This window comes from Cibotium barometz, chromosome 13 (genome assembly GCF_041138505.1).
Source record: "Cibotium barometz isolate CiBa-2024 chromosome 13, ASM4113850v1, whole genome shotgun sequence".
NCBI classification, from domain to species: domain Eukaryota; kingdom Viridiplantae; phylum Streptophyta; class Polypodiopsida; order Cyatheales; family Cibotiaceae; genus Cibotium; species Cibotium barometz.
The window spans coordinates 41,392,579-41,417,019 of NC_141058.1; the positions used below are offsets into that span (position 1 = coordinate 41,392,579).

The following is a 24,441-nucleotide window of genomic DNA, read 5'->3' on the forward strand; positions in this document are numbered from 1 at the left end:
ATCTTGAGCTTACGCATCGACTCAAGGACTGGGCCCTCTACTCTAATGATCCGGGCTGCCATCCATTGCTGTTGGCGGATGTTATGGTAGCCAAGTTGTATAAGGTTTTGCTACCACCCCCTTGGATTTCAGATAATGCAAATTGCATTTGGTCTGACTCGTGATGCACGTTGGTGGTGAAGAAGATTGTGGCATCTCTGGGCTTGCAACCTACCGCTTCGCCAACGAGTTTTTTTATGGCGGATCGTGCTTGGGGTTTTCCCAGTTGGACAGGTTTTCGCATGCAAACACATTGGTCCATCAACTTGTCACAGATGTATGGCCCTGCGGGAGTCCATGGCCCATCTCTTCTAGCATTGCCCTAAGACTCGTGATTTCCTACAGTTTCTTCAGCAGCTTCTTCATGCACGCTTCCCCAGTGCTTCCTTCGACAAGCATTACTGACTATTTGGAGTAGGCAAGGGTATGATCTTTTTTTCACTTGAGTTCGCTACTGGGCTCTTTGGACTCTATGGAAAGACAAAAACCATAGAGTATTTGGTGATCCGCCTCTAGGTAAATACCACTTCTTCCGGGCGTCTCTGCGACAATCATTCTTCGATTGTCTGCATGCCCGTGATCTGGATTACCCTGCATACTTGTCATACATTGCTATTTTTTGATGTTGTAGGTGCATGTCCTCTTTCTGGGAACTGCTTACTGTAACATAAATATAAAGACTTCACCAAAAGTGTGTATGTATGTATGTTTATGTATGTATGCATGTATGTATATAGTATGTATGTGTATATATATATATATATATGTATATATATATATACACATACATACTATATACATACATGCATACATACATATATACACACATACATACATACATACATACATATATATATATATATGTGTGTGTGTGTGTGTGTGTGTGTGTGTGTGTGTGTATACACATATATATGTATACATACATACATACATACATACATGTAGGTATGTATGGATACATGTATGTATGTATGTATATATATATATATATATATATATATATATAGTATGTATGTGTATACATACATACATATATACATGTAGGTATGTATGGATACATGTATGTACGTATGCACACACTTTTTTTTTTTTTAGTGGAATCATAAGTATATTAGATTTACAAGTTGACTATCCAAAGTAGATAGTCCCAAAGTACATCAACTGAAGATGTCAATATAAGACATATATACATCATGATCTATTTGGTCAACCTGCATGCAATCGAAGAAAGATTGATGCAGGGAGTACCGAAAAAAAGAAAAAGCAGAAAAAACGGCATCACCAAAAACTGCATGGTTGCGGACTTTCCATAGTGTCCATAAAGCCCAGTAGCGCACCCATGAGAAGAAAAGAGAGAACTCTGGTCTGGGCAAATGAAGACCAAATAGCCAGAAAAACTTTCCAAATATCATATTTGGAAATCTAGCCCGCAGAAGCTGGATGTGAGGAAGAAAAAACTGACGAGAAGAAGGACGGCTCCAAAAAATATGAATGACTGTCTCCCTGGAAGCAGAGCATCTATGGCAAGTGGATGAGGTATATGTCTGCGTGCCAGAAACTGTCCTGAGGGAATAACAGCCAAAAGAACGCGCCATAAAAAGAGCTGTTGTCGAAGAGGAAGCTTCGACTGCCAAAGAGATCGCAATCGTCTTTTCCACCACCAAGATGACCGATGCATATGCCAGAAGAGATTTGCCTGTTCAGAAACCCAAGGCAATGGCAACAAATGTTTATACAGACCAGCAACTGTAATATCAGATAGCCTCAAAGGATGGCATGAAGAATCAAAAGAGGAGATAGTCCAATCCTGCAGGCGATCTCGAATTTCCAACAGTGGAATCGGCAAAAAAGGCTGAAGCATCTGAATTATATCACACCAAAGACGACGATAATGAGGTCCCAAGCCATAATGTGCAGCAGCCTGTGGAAAAGAAAGAGGGGAGCCATCAGGATGGATGACATCTCCCACAGAGGTAACACCCTTTGAGTGGAGAAAATATGAACGCCGGGGTTCTTGCACCGCCAGGGAAACTGAAAATGCTTTGGACCAGTGGATGCTCTCAGCGCGGAGAGAGTTGCCTTGTAAGGAGCCGCGACCATTTCATTTTAAATTTGAAAGGACAAGCTTCCAATCAGCAAGTAAGCCAGAAATGAGAGGACAGCCCTTAATTTTGCCAGTAATGTAGCCAAGAATAAAATCCCAATGAGTAGGTTGCCAATGGCCAAAAGCCAAAGTCGTCAGATGAAGTAACAAATGACGGATCATCGCTGTCCAAGGCTGAGTGCCTTCCAAAAATTGAAGCATCAGTTTACCTCTATGGGCAAGAATATGCACCTGTAAATTAAGGATATTTAAGCCTCCATGCATTTTAGGGGTGCACAAACGATATGCCGAAAGCAAACGTACACTCTTTTTCCCCTGCTTCGACCTCCAGAATATCTCAAAGATGGTGGACATAAATAATTTCAGCTCCCCCTTAGAAAACCTGATGAGAGGAAGGTAGAACTGAATATAGGCAACCAAGATGGATTGGAGAATCCGTAAACGAACATGCAATGGCCATGTTGCAAGTTTCCAGTATTCCAACTTTTTCTTGAGCTTTGCCAAGACCCAATCTGTTTGTTGACGGCGAGTGACTGACCATCCCAAAGGATATCCCAAATGCCGAATCAAATGAGTGGAGTGAACTATTTCTCCTGGCCATAGCAGATTATGCCACTGTTTTGAATGCAGAGGCAACAATTTAGATTTCTGAAAATTGATTTCTAGGCTAGCCGCCAAGGGCAAACAAAGAAAGAGCCTGCATCAAAGTAGAGAGATCCTGATGTGTGTTGCGAGGAAGAAAAAAAGAATCGTCAGCATATGCCTGAGCAACCAACTGACGTCTATTCTGAATGTCCAATCCATGAAGACTGCCAGTATCAACCAAATGATCTATATAAAGAAGCATGGGATGCGTCGCTATAGCATACAAAAGAGCACTTAAAGGGCATCCCTGCCTAACTGAACGATGCAAAGTCCATGATTCTGAGAGATCTTCTGACAATATACAAGCCGCCTGGCTATCAGCATAAAGCCAGTAAATGATATTCTGCATTTTTTCTCCAAATCCCAGAGCACGCATGGTTTCTTGAATGAAACCCCATTTAATTGTATCAAAAACCTTAGCAATATCCACTTGCAATAATAAGACATCCTGCTGCGTGTATTTGGCATATTCAATGCCAATATAAGCATTTGCAATGTTATCTGTAATGTGCCTGCGAGGAATAAATCCATACTGTGCAAAATGGAGTCCATCATTCAAGCAACCCTTAATGCGATTGACAACCATTTTACTGATAATCTTGTATATCACCGGCATAAGGATAATTGGTCTCCAATCTGCCAAAGACTGACATAAGTGTTTTTTAGGCAACAGCTTCACTAATCCTTTTTTCCAAGAAGCTGGCATTTGCCTTGTCTCCCAGGCAATGTTTACCATACGCAGCAAAGGTAATTTGAGGGTGTCCCAATATGCAAGAAAAAATTCAACTGTAAGGCCATCCCATCCTGGAGCTTTCCATCGGCCACAAGACCTGATTGCATCAGACAGTTCTTGTTCAGAGAATTTTGTTTCTAGTTGTTGCGCCTGAGTAGCAGAAAGGATGGGGGATACATGCTGTAATAACTGATGACGTGCATCACACACTTCCATGGCGTGAGAATCGTCTTCACCAAATTGAGAGGAGAAATGGGTAACACAAGTCGCAGCCGATTGTGCTCGGGTGGAGGTCCACGTGTCATCTGAAATTAAAGTGCGACATATAGATGCAGCTTGTTTTCTGGAATGTAAACTCTTGAAAAAAAATTTGGAAGAGCAGCCTTTGTCCAAAAGCGCCTGTTGTCGTGCCCGTATCTCCCATTTGACAAGCTTTCGGTGATCATTTACCTGAATACAGTGACGAGCTTGACATGAAGAAGTGGTTTTGGCCAAAGTTAGGGAGCGAAGATGACTAAGCTCGATTAACGATTGGCATGTTTGCTTAGCATAAGCAACAGTCTGTCTCCAACCTTCCAGATACTGTTTACCATAATCACGGATGACTGATTGCATGCGAGCAATAAAAGCTGTCCATGCATAATCCAAGTCAATGAAAGATTGAGGAAAGAGTGGCTGACAGGCCTCAAGTATCAGTGCTTTGAATGCATCATGCTCCAAGTAACTATTATTGATGATAAGCAACCTTCGAAGTGGCAATCTGTCATCAGGCATGTCGTGCAGATGAACTCTGTATACGTATGCACACACACACACACTTTTTTTTTGTAAAGCTTCATGTCATTAATTACAGGTGGGAAACCTCAAAACGAGGAAAACCCACCAAAAAGACCATATACAAGGGAAACTACTAGAGTGTTCACTATGTTCAGTGTGAACATAGTTAAACATCTAAAAACAATCTGTAAAAAGAGCATACAGAGATGAGTCTATCTCATGAAGAGAGAGACAGTCATATAAAGATTGCTGAAGAGAGGAACGGAAAAATGAGTAAGCATCCAAATGAGGCCCAGCAAAAACTATCCTGTTGCGAGACTCCCACGTAGTCCATAAAGCCCAATAGCGAACCCAATCAAAGAAGACTTTATGGGATCTAAGGGGTGAAGGGAGAAGACCGAAGATCCAAAAGTATTTCCCAAAGGGAGCCTGTCGGAAGCGGGCTCTCAAACGTGTAGCAATCCGATCCAATAAAGTCCTGGTGAGAGGACAACTCCATAAAAGATGAAAGACTGTCACTTGAGAAGCACCACAACTATGACAAGTTGAAGGTGCCAAAAGTCGCCTAGCCAAGAAAAGGCCGACTGGCAAGACTCCAATCAAGCATCTCCATAAAAAAAGTTTACTTTTCAAAGGTAGACTGCATTTCCAAAGAGAATGAAGCCGCTGTTTCCACCAAGCCTGACTTTTATGAAGATGCCAAATCTGATTTGCATGTTCTTGAACCCAAGAGGCAGGCAACAAGAAATGATATATCGAATGAACCGAAAGTTTAGCCATTGATAAAGGGCCTCGTGCAGGTTGTTCTCTTTTAAGACTCCAATCAACCAAACGATCAGAACGATCCAAATCTGCAATTGGTTCAAAAGGAGCAAGAAGCTCTCGAATAAGCTGCCAGATTGATCTATAATGCATCCCCAGACCAAATTTCCTGGCGGCAACCACAAAAGAAAGCACATGGCCAGCAGCATCCAAAACATCATCAATAAGATAAACTCCTTTCTTTGAAAGGAAATATGCCTTCCTAGGCTCACGTAGAGCCAGGGGTACATCAAAAACCTTCGACCAATGAATACTCTCAAGGCGAAGCGAAGAAGATTGCGCATTAAGCCTCGGATTCCAAAAAAGATATTGCGTAATCTGTTTCCAGGCAAAAATTAACTTAGATGAAAGAGGGCAGCCGACAATCTTTCCATTGAAATGGCTGAAAATTGCATCCCAATACGTAACAGTCCACTTTCCAAAAGCAGGTGAAGACATAGACATACACATATGACCCAACATAATAGCCCATGGCTGGCGCTGTTGTACAAATTCCAACAGCAAAGTGGATTTACGAGCAAGCACATGAAAATGAATATTCAATATGTTCAAGCCACCATGTATCTTTGGAGAACACATCTTTGGCATTGACAAAAGACGAAGACCCTTTTTACGATGTTGAGTTTTCCACACAATTGCCATTGCCAGAGACATAAACCGATCTATATCAGCTTTCCTCCACATAATCAATGGAAGAAAGAACTGTATGTAAGCCATCACAATAGCCTGCACTATCCTGAGACGTACATGAAGAGGCCAAGTGGAAAGCTGCCAATAATCAATTTTGCGATTTAATTTTAGCATAACCCATTGAATCATTTGTGAAGATGACAGCTGCCAACCCAAAGGGTAACCCAAATGACGAACGATATGTCCAGCAGGAGGTATTCCACCGGGCCACAATACATGATGCCATTGCTGTACACTAAGCGCAAGCAAGGTAGACGTACGGAAGTTACTTTCAAACCAGCAGCCAGACCAAAAAGTTCCAAAGCCTTCATTAATCTCTGAAGATCTTGTTGCGTATTCTTGGGCATAAAAAAAGAATCATCAGCATAAGCCTGAGCCAGGAAAGTATGCCCAGCAGGAAGCTGTAAGCCATGCACTTCATCAGTGGCTTGCAAAAAGTCCAAATAGCAAAGAAAAGGATGTGTGGCAATAGCAAACAACAAGGAACTAAGCGGACAACCCTGGCGAACTGAACGCCCCAATTTCCAAGAATCTGATAGAGAAGAGCTCAAAATCAAAGAAGCATCACTGTCATTATAGAGCCAATACACAATATTTTGCCACTTTGCACCGAAACCAAGAGAACTCATAGTCATAGCTATTTAGTCCCAATGCACAGAATCAAAAGCTTTCTCAATATCAACCTGCAAAATGAGTACATCCTGCTTAGTGTATTTGGCATATTCAATGGCAATATAAGCATTGGCTAAATTATCATTGGCCTCCGAGGCACAAAACCATATTGCGCAGGATACAAACCATCATGTAAAAATCCTTTAATACGATTTGCCAACATCTTAGTCAGAAGCTTATAGATGACAGGCATCAGAGTAATGGGCCTCCAATCAGAGAAAACTTCACAAAGATCCCGTTTAGGGAAAAGCTTAACCAATCCTTCTTTCCAAGAAGATGGTAGTACATCATTTGCCCAAGCTTCATTAATCATATACAGCAATGATTGTTCCAACTGAGGCCAAAAAGCATGGAAAAATTCCACTGTCAAGCCATCCCATCCGGGAGATTTCCATCGACCCATTGAACGTAAAGCATCTTTAAGTTCAATATCAGTGAACGCAGATTCTAATTCCAATGCATCCTGTGGAGAAATAATGGGCTGAACATGATGCAATAAAGCATAACGAGCATCAAGTATGTCAGACGAAGTAGTTGGCGGTTTAGCAAAAAGGGCTGCAAAATGCTGACTAGCAATATATGAGAGCTCCGATAAAGAATGAGTCCATTGACCATCAGATTTTTTCACCCTTCTGATGCATTCCTTTTGTCTTGAAGCATGTAGATTTTTGAAAAAATCTTTGGAAGAGCAACCCTTATCTATGATAGCTCGATGTCGCGAACGTGTCAACCATTTTTGCAATTTTCTCTGAACATTTAGCATGAGGAAATGCTTAGCCTGCATTAAAGAATCTTGTTCATTAGTATTTAAAATCCTATACTGAGCAAGATCAGCCATGGATTGACATGTTTCTTTAGCCTGCAAGATCTGATCCCGCAAGTCGGCCATGTAATAACGACCATAATCACAGATCACAGCCTGCATGCGCTGAACAAATTGAAACCAAGCAATGTCAATGTCCTCATGCATTTGAAGGGGCAAGGGCTCAATGGCTTGCAAAACCATTTCCTTGAAATCAGCATGCACAAGATAACTGTTGTTTAAAAGCAACAGCCTATGTTTCTGAAGAATAGAGAGATCTTGTGGCATGTCGAAATAAAGGCCTAACCATAAAGGAGAATGATCAGAGAGTAACATGGAACGATCAATCCATAGTTTGCAAACAAAATCATCATATTGGTCAGCATGTAAGTACCAGCGATCCAGACGTGTCCAGATATGTGGAAAAGCATTGTGGTTAAAAGTAAACCCTTGCAGATGAGGGAATACATGTTGCCATAGGTCCAAAATATTGCAAGAAGAGAGCAAATCATTCCATGTTATGCGTTCAGCTCCAAGCATATGAGTTCTTCCAGTGGAGTTAAATTCAGGAGATGGAGCATTATTAAAATCTCCACAAAGGAATGCATTATGGAGCCAGGGATAAGCCAACATTTGTGACCATATATTTGCCCTGTCAGCTGAGCTTTGTGGTGCATAAACTGCTGCAAATTCATAAATTTGTCCATACAATAAACATTGAATGACCATCCATCTGCCAGCAGAATCATTGTAGGCCAACATTGGTTGTAGATCATGCTTAACAAGCATAAAAACTCCCGAGTAATGCTGAGTGCCCGCATAAAATATATCATAACCTGCAAAGTGACCTGATTGACCCACTAAGGTATGCTGATTGTGTTCTTGCACACACCAGATGAGGCTGCATTTTATGTACATAGTGCCAAAACAACCTAAATTTACTTGGATCACAAAGTCCTCTAATATTGTACGAAAGACATTTTATTGGAGCATCAAACATCAAATCTGTACAAAGGTATATACAGTGAACAGCCAGCAAAATCAATGCTGCATAACAACAACTGAATCAGGGAGAGAGCCCTCGCCCTGAATCAAGAGAGACTCATGCATATTCGTATCAACACACATATCCAAAGCATTTACATCGGCATCCATACTCGAGGAAGCACCTCGAACTACATCTGACCATATTCTAGAAAGCATAGTCGAAGAAGTGGAAGACTGTGTAATAGTGGCAGATGCAGTCCAATTACGTGAAGGAACGGGAGCACGACGAACCATAGTAGCTTTTTTCGGAGTTTTCCATTCAGCCGAAGATATTTTATCTTTTCCTTTATCCTTGGGTTGATTAGGCACTGCCAAAGAAGAAACAGCTTGTGGAAAAACTTTAGCTTTTCCTTTCTCTTTCTCCTTTTGAGTATTTCGAGTGGCTTGATTTGTTGGTATCTCCTTAATTTGAGTTGGCTGCTCATTCGCTGAGATGGGAGGTACAGCACATAACGGCGGAGGATGTAGCAGAGAAGGACATTCAGAAGCCATATGCCCAAACTTATGACAAGTGAAACAAGCACCTGCAAAGACTCCCCAATTTAATTTGAAGTAACGTGCACCCATGCCACGCACATTTTCTACTTCAACAGCAATTGCTGGTGGTTGCTCATGGTCTGTATCCCACAAGATGCAAAATCTGTTTTTGTTTCCTGTAGGACGAGGTGCACAAACCACTTTGCCCAGAGTGGCTGCTATACCTGGCAAATGTTCCCTCAAATATTCTGGAAAATCCACAACCTCGACCCAAACAGGACAACGATGCCTAATCAAGGACTGATAGTCCTTGGTCGGGGACCAAGGTAACACATGTACCAACTGTACACCAAACATAAGGGGAGAAGATTCAAGCATCTGCTGCTTATATTGACCATCAGACAGTAATACATCATAAAAACCCCTTGCTGCAAAGTGAACTCCATCTACAAAGGGTCCACCTAGAATGGACTGAATCCATTGAGCTACTTCTTGCGCAGAAGGCATTTTACCTGGAAAGAAGAGAATAATCCCTTTCTCTGAGTATCTACGCAGAGGAGACACAATCGTCGGCAATTTAATCTTATAACTGAAAGAAGGAGGCGGGTCCTTCCATTTGACACGACTGTCTACAAAGTCCTCACATAAAGCCTCATATACAAACTGTGCATCCGACGAATCTTGCTTGATCATGGTGACAGATTCAATTGCAGCATGCTGCCTCTTGTTACTGTCTGCAGCATTATCCCGGCGAGCATAGGTCACAACAGTCTCAGACATAATTGCAAGAGTAAAGTCTGTACAACACTGCTAAACACCCCTTTTTTTTTTTTTTTTGAAAAGCTGTATGCTGTATACAGGAGGCTTTGAAATTTAGGCGAGTAGACTTGCAGCTTCGAAGCAAAAGGAGTCGCAGGCGAAGAGGCGAACGAGGTCGCAAGCAATAGGTGAGTTGGGTTGCAGGCGATAGGCGAACTGCAAGCAGTCGAACAGGCGACCTGGGTCGCAGGTGAGTAGAGTCGTAGCTTCGATGGCAAAGGGAGTCGCAGGCGATAAGCGAGCTGGGTCGCAGGCGATAGGTGAACTGAATCGCAGGCAAGCAGTCGAAGAGAGAAACTGGGTCTCAGGCGAGCAGGCCTCTCTCTCACATACGTGCGCACACACACACACACACGCACGCACACACACACGAGCGCACAGAGAAGAAAAGCGAGCTAAACAGCAGGTCGTGAACCCTAGAACGCAGCGAACCCTCACACACACACACACACACACATATATATGTATGCGTACTTGTCAATCCGAGGTTGTACAAACACCTCATAATTACGATCCAGCCATATTGCCATATATCCCAATATCTTACCCAGACAAAGAAAAGAGCATATTCCTGCAGTCTGGAAGGATATCTTCCAAACATCCAAAACATTTGTCCAAATGTCACTCCGGGGAATCTTGTTCGCATATCAAAAAATAGACGATTCAAAAAATCCCTTGTGTTACTGCATGCCCATAGCAAATGATAAATATTCTCAATCTGATGATTGCACCGCAAATAATTTGGAGCCACAATTTTCCACTTTGCCAAATACTTTCCTACTGGGAGCGTACCCGTCAAGCATCTCCATAGAAAAACCTTCTGTTTTAAAGGCAATTTGATTTGCCATATCTTTCCCAAATTACCTTTCCACCAGCCTAAGGACTTGTTCATATACCACACCCGATCCACATGTCTCTTTATCCATGGTTGTGGAAGGAGTAATCTTATGATAAGGTCACTTACACACACTCATAAGAGTGCGTACATATGCTTAGGGGAAAAAACTTCCTAAAGAGGGAAAAAGTGCTCCAACTCATTATTAGCCTACATCCACACATCACTACCATATAAATGGCTACAATTCTTTGATTAAGGTAATTTCTAAAGGTGCCTAAAGAAAATAGCAATTAGGATAAACTATGTGAGTTGTGTGAGAAGGGAAGCTTTCATTGTAATTATCATGGATTACATTAGTACAACATGTATTAAGCATGCTGGGCGGAAGAAAAACATGACCAATACTTTAAGAAGTGTTTTAGTGTTCACTTTAGTGTATGCCTATGCTTGGAAAGTGGATTGGAGCTACCATTGACAAGAGATGGAAGTCTTTCTTTCCGATAGGATGCTGCTCCTCCAGTTCTAGCTTTTGATGATCTTCATAGCAGCTGCATCGGCAAGTCAATAGAAACCCTTAGCATTAACATAACAACACATTATATCATTAAAACCAACTTTAATTTAGAACATTTACAGTGAACAGACTTACTGCTTGCAGAGCTGGAAGTCATCAGCACATAGTTGGCAGAACCAACGCTGGCCCGAGACAATAAAGTCATGGCAATTTGTGCATGAATGATGCATATGCACCATGATGAAATCTTCCTTCATGGCCATGATAGACTGCCCCAGCTGTAGTCAACATGGATCAAATGCCTAATTAAATTTGAGTAAGAATCTGGACTCACTTATGCACAGAACTTAAAGGCATTACAATCAAACTCGGGGGTTTTACACATCTCCCAGGCCTGTCATGGCTGACACAAGGGGTGGGGGCTGGTTGAACATGGACAGGTTATATATCCTGTCTTGGCCCACCCATTCAACATCGATGTGTAAAGCCCTTATGAACAGCACCAAGACAAGACCATAGATTTCACATTGTATAGCTGGATGGCGTCAGTAAACAAAGAGGCTTTGGAATCTTCCCAAACCATCATGCCTGTCAACGGCAGCGGGAGGGTTATAGTTGAACATAGAGGATCAATATTGCCTGTCTTGTCCACCCACTAAAAGTGATGTGTAAAACCCCTCAGAGCACCATCCATACATAGGAGCACCAAGTCAAGACCATAACTTTTGGTGTACCATAGTTGCAAGCGAATGAAATGTTCCATGTGCTAGTACTGTTACCAAGGATTACCTTATGCATAAGTTGGAGGTCTCTGGACATGCTGCCTGTGGCCTCTGTTTGCATGGAGGTTTTTGTTGTTCGTTTTTTGGACATCTTTTTAGCTTTACCCCTCCTTTGAGACTGAAGGTCATTCTCTTGTTGAAGCTGATGTAGTATGTCTTCAGCAGCCCCAGGCCAATAGTCACCATCAAAATAAGGGAGGTGTGTCGCAGTCACCTTGGCTTTACAATCACCATTCAAGGTGAAGTAGTAATCATACATGTTTGTGTTAGCAACCACAATAGCCTCTTCCTTTGCTTTTCCAATCATGCTCAAGTACCTGCAAAAAACACTTACCCATATTAGCCACCATAAGTAAGGATATTGGACTAAGCTAATACTCGTGGCCAAACTCACCATTCACGGAGCTTATCGGGCTTGGGAGTTATCTGAATATCAGGGTGGCAATAGAGTATATAGTCATCACCTTTGAGAGGTGGACAAGCCCATATATAGCACCTATTGAAGCCACGCTTCTTACAATAGTCTAGATAAGCAATCTACAAGATCACAAGCACAAAGGCATTAAGTTTTGGACACAAAAGTTACTTTAAATGCAAATACCACATAAGAGCCTCAGAAAGCCACACTACCAGAATTTCATGATAAACAAAAGTGCGGAGGGCTTCCCCCTTTATGGTTTTCACATCTGGATGGAAATACTTTACTGAATCTAGATACGCCAAGTATGTGTGCCGATGATTCGGCTGCGGGTTCTCTGCCCCAAATTCCTGTACATACATGCCAAATAGGCAAACTTCCACACCTCCTATGTCCTGAAAAAGCATCAACATCTGCACAAGCACTCAGCGCACAGAAATAGTGTTAATATGATCTTATGAATAATATTAGGTGAAAGAGCACATAATTAACAACCGAAAATAAATCAATTTCTACCTTAGATTTGTACAGGAATTCTCTTGGGTAGTTTTCTTGTCGGAATAGTTCTGAAAATCTTGGCTTGACCTCCAACTTTTTGTCTACGGATGATAGAATTCGCACAACAAGACCATCAGCCGAGGGAACCTGCTGGGTATAACCATCATGCATGTGTTTTTAGTAGCAACTTAATGATGCTTATGCAAGGATAATGTAGCACAGATATTATGGGGTTTTTTAATAGCAAGCCCTAAGGGTTTACCTCTTCAAGGGTTTTACCAAGCGCCGTGGCTCGCTCAGCCCTTTCTTTTTTCAGTTTCCAAGACAACCTCTCTTCAACATGATCACTTAAGGCTGTTCGTGGAAGGTCTTTGGCTCTAGGCATGAATCTTTCTAGACATGGCATACTTTCTCCTCTCTCCATTTCTGCTAAGTAGCACTCTGGACAAAAGTATTCTGATGTTTCCTTGTTAACACGAGCATTGAACAGTCCGCATATCTGATGCTGCCACTTCTTGCACTTTATGCATTCAACCCACTGGCTAGTTCAAAATCTAAGAATCAGACTCCCCAACACACTTTTTTTTTTTGTAAAAGGCTATGTTCTCATTGCTTCACTGTACGAAGAAAGAAGTCCTCAAAAAAGGGAACTTCTTAAAGAGCAATCACAAAACTAAAAGCCTTGAAAAAAGAAGGATCCAAGTGGATGGAATCAAACAAAGACTGACGCAAGGATTGACAAAAGTAGGGATATCGTGCAATCCTTACGGAATGAAAAACCAATTGATTTCTTTCATGCCATATTGTCCATAAAGCCTAATATCTAGTCCAAATTAGAAAGGCCTATGCATGATCCAATGTAGAAGGCCACCTGCCAAAGAGCCAAAAAAAAAAATTGGAGAAGGAATAGCCCGGAAATCTGAGTCGAAGAAAATGTGAAATTTAGCAAAGGAAACTTTTGGTCTGTGGACAAGACCAAAGAAGATGCATCATTGTTTCCTTTATGCAAGGGCAAGAAGGGCATTTCGCTGCAGCTATGTGTGTTTTTTCAAGTTCTCCAACTGGGAGCACTGCCAACAAGCATCGCCATAAAAACAGTCTAGATTTGAATGGCAATTACTATGCCAAATTTACTTTAGATTTTGTTTCCACCAATGGGTTGTCTTAGTGAGGAGCCAAATCTTATTAACTCAATCGATAAACCATAGATTTGAGTGGAAATTTACTATGCCAAATTTTCTTTAGATTTTGTTTCCACCAATGGGTTGTCTTAGTGAGGAGCCAAATTTTATTAACTCAATCGACAAACCAAGGTGCAAGAATAATCAACTTGTAGATCAAAGCAGCCATAACTGAGGGAAAGAGAATATAGGATAAGGTCCAAGATTTTCCCTATGGAAAATCCAATCCTCCGTTCTTTCACCATCCAGAACAACCGTAAGAGGAGTAAAAGGCTGCAATTGTTCATAGTGCATACCCAACTACCAACAGCTTTGAGCTCGAGGAAAGGACAACATTTCCTTCAGCATCAACAACATCTTGGCAAACCTGAATGCCTTTTGTAAAAATAAATTAAGCTCGCCGGGGGAAACGAAGAGCCAAAGGAGTACGGAATGCACGACTCCAAAAGATATTTTCTTGTCTCAAAGTAGTACCAATCTTAGGAGGTCTACCCGATCATTGAATATATTGCAGAACAAGCTTCTAGTCTGCAAGGAGACGAGAGACATAAGGGCATTGAGTAATACGGTCCACGTGTGCAGGCCGTACAGAGTTGTACGACTGCAGGTACAGTACGGCTGTCTTCTCTGCTGCAAGCTTTGCTGGTACAGGCGAGGTTGAGCAGGTACAGGCGGTGCTGTGGGTGCTGCTGCAGGTACAGTGTACAGACAGCTGTACGGACAGAGCAAGTACTGGCGGCGCTAGACAGAGCAGGTGCTGGCGGCGCTGAACAGAACTGGTACAGGCAGCGCTGACTGGCTGAGCAGGTACAGTCGGGTACAGAGACTGGTTGAAAGCAGCGCATGCAAGTACAGTGACACGTGGCCTATATGGACTGGTACAGTGCAGATTTTATGGTCTGTACAGTCAGGTACAGCACTGAAGTGGATGGAGAGAGGAAGGTACAGACAGGTACACCCACACGTGTGAAGCAAAGTTGTTGAAACAAGTGTGCAAGTACAGACTGGTACAATCACTTCCTCCGGTGCAGATCCACGAGCTGATTTTGGTAAGCTCTGAATTTGTTCATCTATCTCTCTTTCCATTGGCTTATGTCTGTTGCATATTTGAGCTATCTGGCCCCTTGTGAGAGGAGGGGTATGGCAGATTGAAAAGGGTGGAAACAGAGATTGGGACAGTGAATGTATGTTTGTGCTGAGTTGTGGAATCAGGTGCATGAGATATGCCAGATGTATGCTCAAGGCTGTCCTGCTGAATGGTCTTGGCTGATCAAAGGGAAGCACAGAGTGTTGCTTTGAGACACAGATCTGTGTGTGTGAATCCTCTGTGCTAAGAGGTATTGTGGGCTGCCAGATTGGCCATACAGGTGTATTCTCTTGGCTGGTTTTGTTGTACTCAGCCTTTCATATTTTTGGAATTGAATAAAGAAATACCGCAAGGGGCGCCAAGCTTTGGGGCCAACAGGTGTCGTTCTATTTTCAGATTTGGGGCACTCTAGCTCCAATCTATTTGTTTTCATATCTAGACTACAAGTGGAAGGGTGACTGCTAGTCCACCGCACTTTGGTTTATACCAGAGGCCGGTTCCAAGGTTCCGTCGCCGGGACCAATCATCAACTTTCTTAAGGGGGTGAGCTCGTGGTTGTCTCGAGGAAAGTCATCGCTGAAAAATTCAGCAACATGTCTGATACAGAGGATGAGTACTTTTATCATGAAGAGGAAGAGCTAGAGACCTCTCCTGAGAGAAATGCATCTGAGGATATTTTTGCAGGAGAACAGGCTGCAGTTGATGAGCATTATGAGGATGTAACATAGCCAGAAGATGTACTTGGTAAAGAGGATGATGATGCTCGGTTTAAAGATCGTTTGGCTAGTGTTATGGATGTGTTTATGCAGCTCACACAAAGTGAGAAGTTTGCTGAATTTATGAGATCCCGTACAGAGCCCGAAAAGAAGAAGAAGAAGGTGCGTTCTAAGAACCTTCCTCAGGGTCATAGTGGTGCCATCCCACAGGATGCATCTTTTGGCCAGTTTCTGAACATGCAGCATGCTTATGGTGCTAACTCTCAGAGTTCCTTCTTTGGACAGCCATCTATTCCTCAGCAGACTATGCATCCAGGTTATTTTGGTGGTGGCTCGGTGTTCCATTCTATGACTGGGGGTTATCCTCAGGGAGGCATGGGTATGCCAGGGCCTTTTGGAGCAAATTTTCAGCCTGGAATGCAGGGGAATATGTATGGTGGTATGCAATCCGGTATGCAAGGAAATATGTTTGGGGGCATGCAACCTGGAATGCAAGCAAATATGTATGGTGGCATGCAGCCAGGTATGCATAATGGTATGTTTGGAAACATGGCTGGAATGTATGGCATGCCAGGTGTGGGAATGGGTAATGTTGACCCAATGATAGGCATGAATGTTGGGGGCAGCAATCTTGCGAAGCCACTTCCATATGATAATCTAATGCCTATGGGAAAGGCGAAAGATTATAAGGAAGGGGGAGCTGCAGTGAAGTTTGATACATTCAGTGGAGCCAAAGATAAATTGAAAGCACTTACCTTTTTACAGCAGTTTGATGCTGCTTTTTCTGGTGGGAATTACACAGAGTCCTCTAAGGTGAGGAAAGCTGCCACTTTTCTCAAAGGCAATGCTTTGCAGTGGTGGTCTACTCTTCTTTTGCAGGGCATAGCACCCACTACTTGGGTACAATTTAAATAGGTTTTCTCTTCCATATGGCTCACATCTACATTTGAGGTGGATGATGTTATGACTGCATGGCACAAGTTGGATGCTTCAAAATGTGAAAATTTGGAAGATTATAACAAGAAGTTTTGGGAAGCTTTACTCCCAGTGACTTCTTACCGTGCAGTGCCTTTGTCTGAGCAGATAGAGAAGTATTATTGTGGGCTGCTCAAAGAGGTGCGAGATTATTGTATCAAGACTCGAGAAACGAACATGTCACAGATGATAGAGAATGCTATGACAGCTAATGCGTTACTCACTGGAGGTTCATCTGGGTTTAAAGGCAGTAAGAACTTGAGCAAGAAAGCTGAAAAATCTGGGCATGCTTCTCGTGATGCTAAAGGGTCTTCAGAGACGAGGTATAAGAAGTTGCCAATGCCCAAGAGGACTTCTGAGGAAAGACAGGCTTTGAGAGATGATCGGAAATGTTTTTACTGTACTGAAGAGGGACATATGTCATTTAATTGTCCCAAGAGAAAGTCCCAAAAGGACTCTGACAATAAAGGAGAGCCCAAGTCAAAGAAACCAAAACCTTTTGCAGGGTTAGTTCCTGATCTTGTTGGGGAACAGCCAGGTGGTGAAGAGACAGAGTTGTGCAGGGCATGGGACAAAGTGAGAGATCAAAATGCCTTGATATTCTTTGACACAGGTGCTAGAACCAATTTCATTTCACCAGATTTGGCTGGCCGATTGGGGATTCGTGCAGAGGAGTTGGGGCCGTTATATGAGGCTAACATGGCTTGTCCAGGGTATGCAAAACCCGTTACTCCTATCATTGGGAAGCTCAGTCTTCATTTGCAGGGTTATGTGGACAGCGAAGAGTTTTTCATCATGCCACTTGATGGCTGTGATGTTTTGTTGGGTATGCCATGGTGCCACAGAGTACATGCGGTGGTGGACACATACAATAGGAAGATCACTCTGACTCATAGAGGGAAAGAACATGTTTTGGATGTAAAACTCAAAGGGGAATCTGTCCCTATTGTATCCCCCTCGGCAATTTCATCAGTAATGAAAAAGCATCTTTCTGCGTACTTGATTTATGTAAAGGATGCACAAGATGATGAGTCTAAGTCTAATTTGTTTATGTTAGATAAGGACAAGACTGATTTCTTATGTGGGTTCCAAGATTGTTTTTTCGAGTCATTGCCAGGAGAACTTCCTCCTGAGAGGCCAGAAGATCATGCCATTGATCTAGTTCCTGGTAGTACTCCACCGAATACACCGCCGTACCGTGTTAGTGCAGCCCAACAAGAAGAGATTATGAGTCAGGTGCAGGAGCTTTTGAATAAAGGTTGATACAGCCTAGCTCATCACCCTTTTGCTCACCTGTACTCTTGGTGCAAAAGAAGGATGGTTCTTGGCGCATGTGTATTGATTACAGGGCGCTGAACAAGAACACCATCAAGAATCGATTCCCCATACCGAGGATCGATGACATTTTGGACCGCTTACAGGGCTCCACAGTCTTTAGTCGCATTGACTTGAAAAGCGGGTATCATCAGATACGTATTAGACCCGAGGATGTACATAAGACAGCATTTCGAACCACGTTTGGGTTGTATGAGTTCTTGGTTATGCCCTTTGGTTTGACAAATGCACCTGCCACATTTAACAGAATGATGGACAGGATTTTCAGGCCTCATAGAGCGTTTGTGGGCACATTCTTTGATGATATGATTGTGCATTCACAAACTGAGGAAGAGCATAGAAGGCATTTGGCCATTGTGTTTGCAGAACTCAGGAACCATAGGCTGGTTGTTAATGGCAAGAAGAGTGAGTTTTTCTTGCAAGAGATACATTTCTTGGGGCATATTGTGTCTAAGCATGGAGTCCGTATGGATCCAGCAAAGGTGGAAGCAATTCTTAATTAGCCAGATTTGAGGACCGTGCATGATGTACGCAGATTTCTAGGATTGTGTTCCTATTACAGGCGGTACATACGGTACTTTGCTGAAATTGCTTCGCCTCAAAGAAGGCAACTCCGTTTAGATGGGCTGATCGGGAAATTACTGCATTCAAAAAGCTCAAAGAAAAGCTTACTTCGGATCCAGTATTGGTGTTACCGGACCTCCGAAAGGCTTTTGTTGTCCAGTGTGATGCATGCGGAAGTAGCATTGGTGCCGTTCTCATGCAAGACGGACATGTGATCGCCTATAAGAGTAGAATATTGCAAGATGCCGAGAAGCATTTACAGGTTTATGAGAAAGAGATGTTGGCTGTAATTCACGCTCTTTCTACATGGAAACACTACTTGCTTGGGGCTAATTTCACTGTGCAGACAGATCATCAGACCTTGCGTTATTTCCTCAGGCAGACTAAGCTTTCAGAGAAGCATATGCGTTGGGCAAACTTTTTGTCTATGTTTCACTTCCAGATTGTGCATGTGGAAGGCAAAAAGAATGTAGTGGCAGATGCTTTGTCACGCAAGCCACAGGTCTCTGCAGTTTCACTTGCTTATCATCATGAGCTTGATGAAATGAAAGAGCAGTATGCCCATGATGAGGACTTTGGCAGGGTGTATGATCAGATGTCTGAGGGTCAGCGGCATGAGCACTACACTCTCAGAGATAGATTTTTATTGATGCATGGCAGACTGTGTGTTACCAGGCCATTGCGACTCAAGGTTATGATTGAAAGTCATGCTCCACCCGTATGCAGGTCATAGAGGTATTGACGCCACGGTAAAAGCAGTGGAGACTTTCTTTTATTGGCCAACCTTGAGAAGAGATGTTGATGCCTTTGTGAGGCAATGCATCGTATGTCAGAAGGTAAAGTTTGACCGTCAAAAGACACCAGGATTATTACAGCCTTTACCTATTCCAGATAGACCTTGGGAGAGCATTGCCATGGATTTTATATTTGATCTGCCACCACGGACACAAACGGGCAATGATGGCATTTGGACTATCATATGCAGGTTCAGTAAGCAGGCTCATTTCATTCCCGTGCGTAAGACGATCAAAGTGGATCATATGGTGAAGTTGTTCATGGCGAACATCTTCAAGTATCATGGCTTGCCTTCGTCTATCATTAGTGACCGTGATCCACGGATGACGAGTTTGTTCTGGAGAGGGTTGTTTGACAACATGGGTACAACTCTCAAGTTTTCATCGTCATTTCATCCACAAACAGATGGTCAGTCGGAAGAGGCTAACTCTACAGTGTTGGATCTTCTTAAATGTTATGTGTCAGAGCACAAGCAACAATGGGAAAAGTATCTTCCTTTGGTGGAGTTTGCATATAACAACACTGTACATACCTCGATAGGCAAGGCGCCTTTTGAGATTGTGGAAGGAGGGAAGAAGGTACCACCCATTTTGCATACAAAGGATAAGATCTTTGAGGCTGATCAGTATGTGGAAAACATGGATGAAGCTTATCGGAGAGTTAAGTTGGCACTCCAGAAAACTCAGCAGAAGCAAAAGAAAGCCGCAGACCGTCACAGACGTGCTTTAGAGTTTGCATTGGGTGATTGGGTTCTTTTGCGCTTTGAAAAGGCTAGACTCAAAAAGATGAAGGGTAAAGAGCGCTTATTCCCTAAGTTGAGCATGCGTTATTATGGGCCTTTTCAGGTATTGGAAAAGATTGGTGAGATAGCCTATCGTTTGAAGCTACCAGATCACTGGAGGATTCACAATGCTTTTCACGTGAGTCTCCTTAGACCTTTCCGTGGGGATGTGCCTGAGGATGTATCAGATGAGGCTCAGCCGGAAGTTGAGGAACTTGATGAGGTTCTGTTTCCAGAGCAGATACTGGCACATAAGGAAAGAAAGGTACGAGGTAAAGTTTCCCGTCGCTATCTTGTGAAGTTCAAGAACTATTCACCAATGGATGCGAAGTGGATGGAGGAAGGTGACTTAACAGATTCACCTCAGGTTTTGCAGCTTTATCTCGATGCCTTTGAGTTAGAGCCGACTCTTGTTGTGGCTCATTCAGGTTCAGCAGAGCATGGGTCTGGAGCATTACTTGATGCTCAAGAGGGGGGTAGCACCTCCACTCCCTTGATACAGACAGGCTCAGATGACATCTAGAGGTCGCTTGGTGCAGTTTTTATCTCACCCAAAGGTACTGATCTGACAGTACATCTGTTTATGGGACTTCTATGATATATGTGTACTAGTCACATGGGATATTGTGGTTGTGTATGGTTCACAGTGGTATACAACTTGGACTACTACTACGCCATTGGTTTGCAGTGAATGTTGATACATGTGCATGGCTTAGAGAGATTGGGACGCTGATCTTGCCATATTGTATATTTCACTTTGGATATTTTGTTGTATCACTAGAATGCAATCGAGGACGCTTGCCATTTTTCAAGAGGGGGGTATGTCATGGCCCTGTGAAAATGGAACAACACAAGTGTGGGCATGGTGGTTGCTGAGTCAAAATATTAAACGATTTACACTTGGGGTGCCCGGACAGAGAGAATGATGTATGGACATCCCTAGGTGTGAAGGGGGGAACTAGAACATTAATATTTTAATGTTATATGTGTGGTTGTCCCTAGGCCTCAGTGGCCCCTAGGGAACTTTAATAATTATTAAAGTTGGGGCCCTAGGACAAGTTTGGGGAGGGGGAAACTCCACTTTTGGAGTGCATGCCTCTCTCTCTTTCATTCAGACTCAGGGTACATGTTCATGCCATTCACAGCCTCAGCATCGGCGATGTATGATATCTTATATCCCTCTTATGGCACTGGATGGAGTTAGACATAGATCTGCATAGCATGCTTGTACTACCCCTTCAGCATATAGAGATGCATCTTGCCTTAGCACTCCATCCACATCCCCACCCCCCTTATATTGTTTGTATATGGGCTCCACCGATCCATGATGATTCACAGTTGTATCCAGACACATGCACACTTTTTCTTTTGTTTCTTTTCTTCCGATGACCGGAAGAACACAGTTGTATTATTTTTTGTCTCATAGGCCGACTTTGGCCTCTCGTAGACGTTAATATATCTTTCTTTCTTTCTTTCTCTCTCTAGCTTTTGGGGAATCGTGCAAGCCTAAGCGTGGAGGAGAGGAGAAGCAACGTGGACTGCTGAAGAGAAGTTTGATTGCTACTGTTTTTCTGTTCACATCTGCCCGTACAGTCCACGTGTGCAGGCCGTACAGAGTTGTACGACTGCAGGTACAGTACGGCTGTCTTCTCTGCTGCAAGCTTTGCTGGTACAGGCGGCGTGGACAGAGGTTGAGCAGGTACAGGCGGCGCTGTGGGTGCTGCTGCAGGTACAGTGTACGGACAACTGTACGCACAGAGCAGGTGCTGGCGGCGCTGGACAGAACTGGTACAGGCAACGCTGACTGGCTGAGTAGGTACAGTCGGGTACACAGACTGGTTGCAAGCAACGCATGCAAGTACAGTGACACGTGGCCTGTGTACGGACTGGTACAGTGCAAATTTTATGGTCTGTACAGTCAGGTACAGCACTGAAGTGGATGCAGAGAGGAAGGTACAGACAGGTACACCCACACGTGTGAAGCAAAGTTGTTGAAACAAGTGTGCAAGTACAGACTGGTACAATCACTTCCTCCGGTGCAGATCCACGAGCTGATTTTGGTAAGCTATGAATTTGTTCATCTATCTCTCTTTCCATTGGCTTATGTCTGTTGCAGATTTGAGCTATCTGGCCCCTTGTGAGAGGAGGGGTATGGCAGATTGAAAAGGGTGGAAACAGAGATTGGGACAGTGAATGTATGTTTGTGCTGAGTTGTGGAATCAGGTGCATGAGATATGCCAGATGTATGCTCAAGGCTGTCCTGCTGAATGGTCTTGGCTGATCAGAGGGAAGCACAGAGTGTTGCTTTGAGACACAGATCTGTGTGTGTGAATCCTCTGTGCTAAGAGGTATTGTGGGCTGCCAGATTGGCCATACAGGTGTATTCTCTTGGCTGGTTTTGTTGTACTCAGTCTTTCATATTTTTGGAATTGAATAAAGAAATACCGCAAGGGGCGCCAAGCTTTGGGGCCAACAGGTGTCGTTCTATTTTCAGATTTGGGGCACTCTAGCTCCAATCTATTTTGTTTTCATATCTAGACTACAAGTGGAAGGGTGACTGCTAGTCCACCGCACTTTGGTTTATACCAGAGGCCGGTTTCATGAATCTTCTCTCTTCCAACTTCCAAGTTCCAAGCTCTAGGGCCTAGGCTCTCACCTCTCCCTCAAGCCTCTTGAGTCTTGACTCTTCCAACTTCCAAGCCTCTAGGCTCTCTCTCATACTTCGCTTCCCCTCTTTTGAGGCGAAGAAGGAGTTCTTGAAGAGACGACCCACTTTAAAGAATACAGGCATTTTTCTTGGTGATGATCTTACTCTTTCACAGCTTGCACATATGAAGGAAGTTATGCCAGAGATTAGACGAGACCTATGGGACCAAATTAAAGCTGGCAGCCTGGAACTGCAATGGATCCCTCAGACTTGATGTAGGTGCCTTTGAGGACAGCTTTAGAGATAGAGATATAGTCTTCTACTCGGAGACTCACCAGGCTCCTGGTCAGATGATGCCACAGGTGACAGGATACAGATGGGAGACAGCTTGCAGAGTAGGGACGAGATCGGTACACAGTAGTAGAGGATCAGGAGGGGTGGCAGTTCTTTTCAGGGAGGAGCTGCAACCGCTTCTACACATCGTTCGGAGAGATGATCAGGCCAGATATATGTGGGTGAGACTGAGGGCCGACACAGGCAGATTCCTGTATATTGCCATATGCTATTTTGCTCCTAGTACATCGACATATGCAGCACCTAGAGGGCAGTCTCCTTTCTCTGTGCTAGATGATGACATATGCGAGTTCTCTAGGGATGGAGACATCATCCTGTTAGGGGACTTTAATGCCCGGACGGGCAACCGCCAGACAGCCTTTTATGATACCTCGGAGGAGATGCTGAGAGAGCTGGACACTCTGGATATGGGATTAGATAGACGCTCACAGGATGTGGAGTGCACAGAGTATGGGAGATATTTGGTAGATATGGGGACTGCACATGGGTTGGCCATACTTAATGGCTTGCAGAGGTTTCCGTCAGCAGCTGGATTTACTTGCTTTCCACATAGACATGGTGCTAGCACAGTGGATTATGTTATGGCTATGCCCAGCTTTGTTTCATGCATTGAGGACTTCACAGTTGGATCTCGGCCCATTGGGGTAGTAGTGGATCATGCATTGTTGACATTGACTATCTCTTTTCACTTTACCACAGCTCAGAGGACACGAGGGGCAAATCACACTCGATATACTTTTACCTCAGAGACTGATGCTGTCTACACAGATGGGATTTATAAACGTCTATACACAGAGGAGCCAGGGAGACCTTTGGAGGAGTTGACCCATATACTGACAGAGACTTTACATGATGCAGCGAGAGAGGCATATCCACATACTCAGCCTGGACAGAGACAGCGTTCTAGATGTATGCCCCAGAACAGCTGGTATGATGAGGAGTGCAGAGAGACAAGAGCCCGACTGCAGCGGGAGGTTGCTTTGGGAGTCACTACTCACCGACAGTCACGTATTGCCTTCCGACGTCTTGTGCGAAGGAAGAAGCGGGCCTTCCTTGCTCAGCTAGAGCAGGAATTATACCAGCTGTTCTTGAGCCAGGATTCGAGGGAGGCTTGGCGTCTGTTTCATGAGTCCTCCCCTGCTTTGGCCATCACTTCTATAGAGGTCTGGGGTAGTTATGCAGCATCTCTATATACAGTTCCTGGACAGACACCTTTTCCTGACCCGCCAGCACCATGCCCACAGACATGTACTTTCTTTACCGCAGAGATGGTAAGGAAGGCCATTGATAGGATGAAGACTGGGAGAGCATATGATCATGATGGATTGG

The 24,441-nt window shown here is 43.5% G+C and overlaps 1 protein-coding gene across 1 annotated transcript in view; it reads right to left on the reverse strand.

Moving 5' to 3' along the window:
* The window catches only part of LOC147632690 (histone acetyltransferase HAC1-like), a 131,967-nt gene that overhangs the window by 50,043 nt on the left and 57,483 nt on the right, over positions 1 to 24,441 (reverse strand). The window contains exons 2-8 of the mRNA XM_086807510.1: positions 12,940 to 13,215; positions 12,696 to 12,824; positions 12,392 to 12,592; positions 12,156 to 12,298; positions 11,769 to 12,078; positions 11,115 to 11,257; positions 10,935 to 11,013 (exon numbers count right to left, since the gene is read on the reverse strand). Of these exons, the coding sequence (XP_086663636.1) occupies positions 10,935 to 11,013; positions 11,115 to 11,257; positions 11,769 to 12,078; positions 12,156 to 12,298; positions 12,392 to 12,592; positions 12,696 to 12,824; positions 12,940 to 13,101 (1,167 nt within the window). The 5' untranslated portion in view covers positions 13,102 to 13,215. The remainder of the gene's footprint in view (positions 1 to 10,934; positions 11,014 to 11,114; positions 11,258 to 11,768; positions 12,079 to 12,155; positions 12,299 to 12,391; positions 12,593 to 12,695; positions 12,825 to 12,939; positions 13,216 to 24,441) is intronic.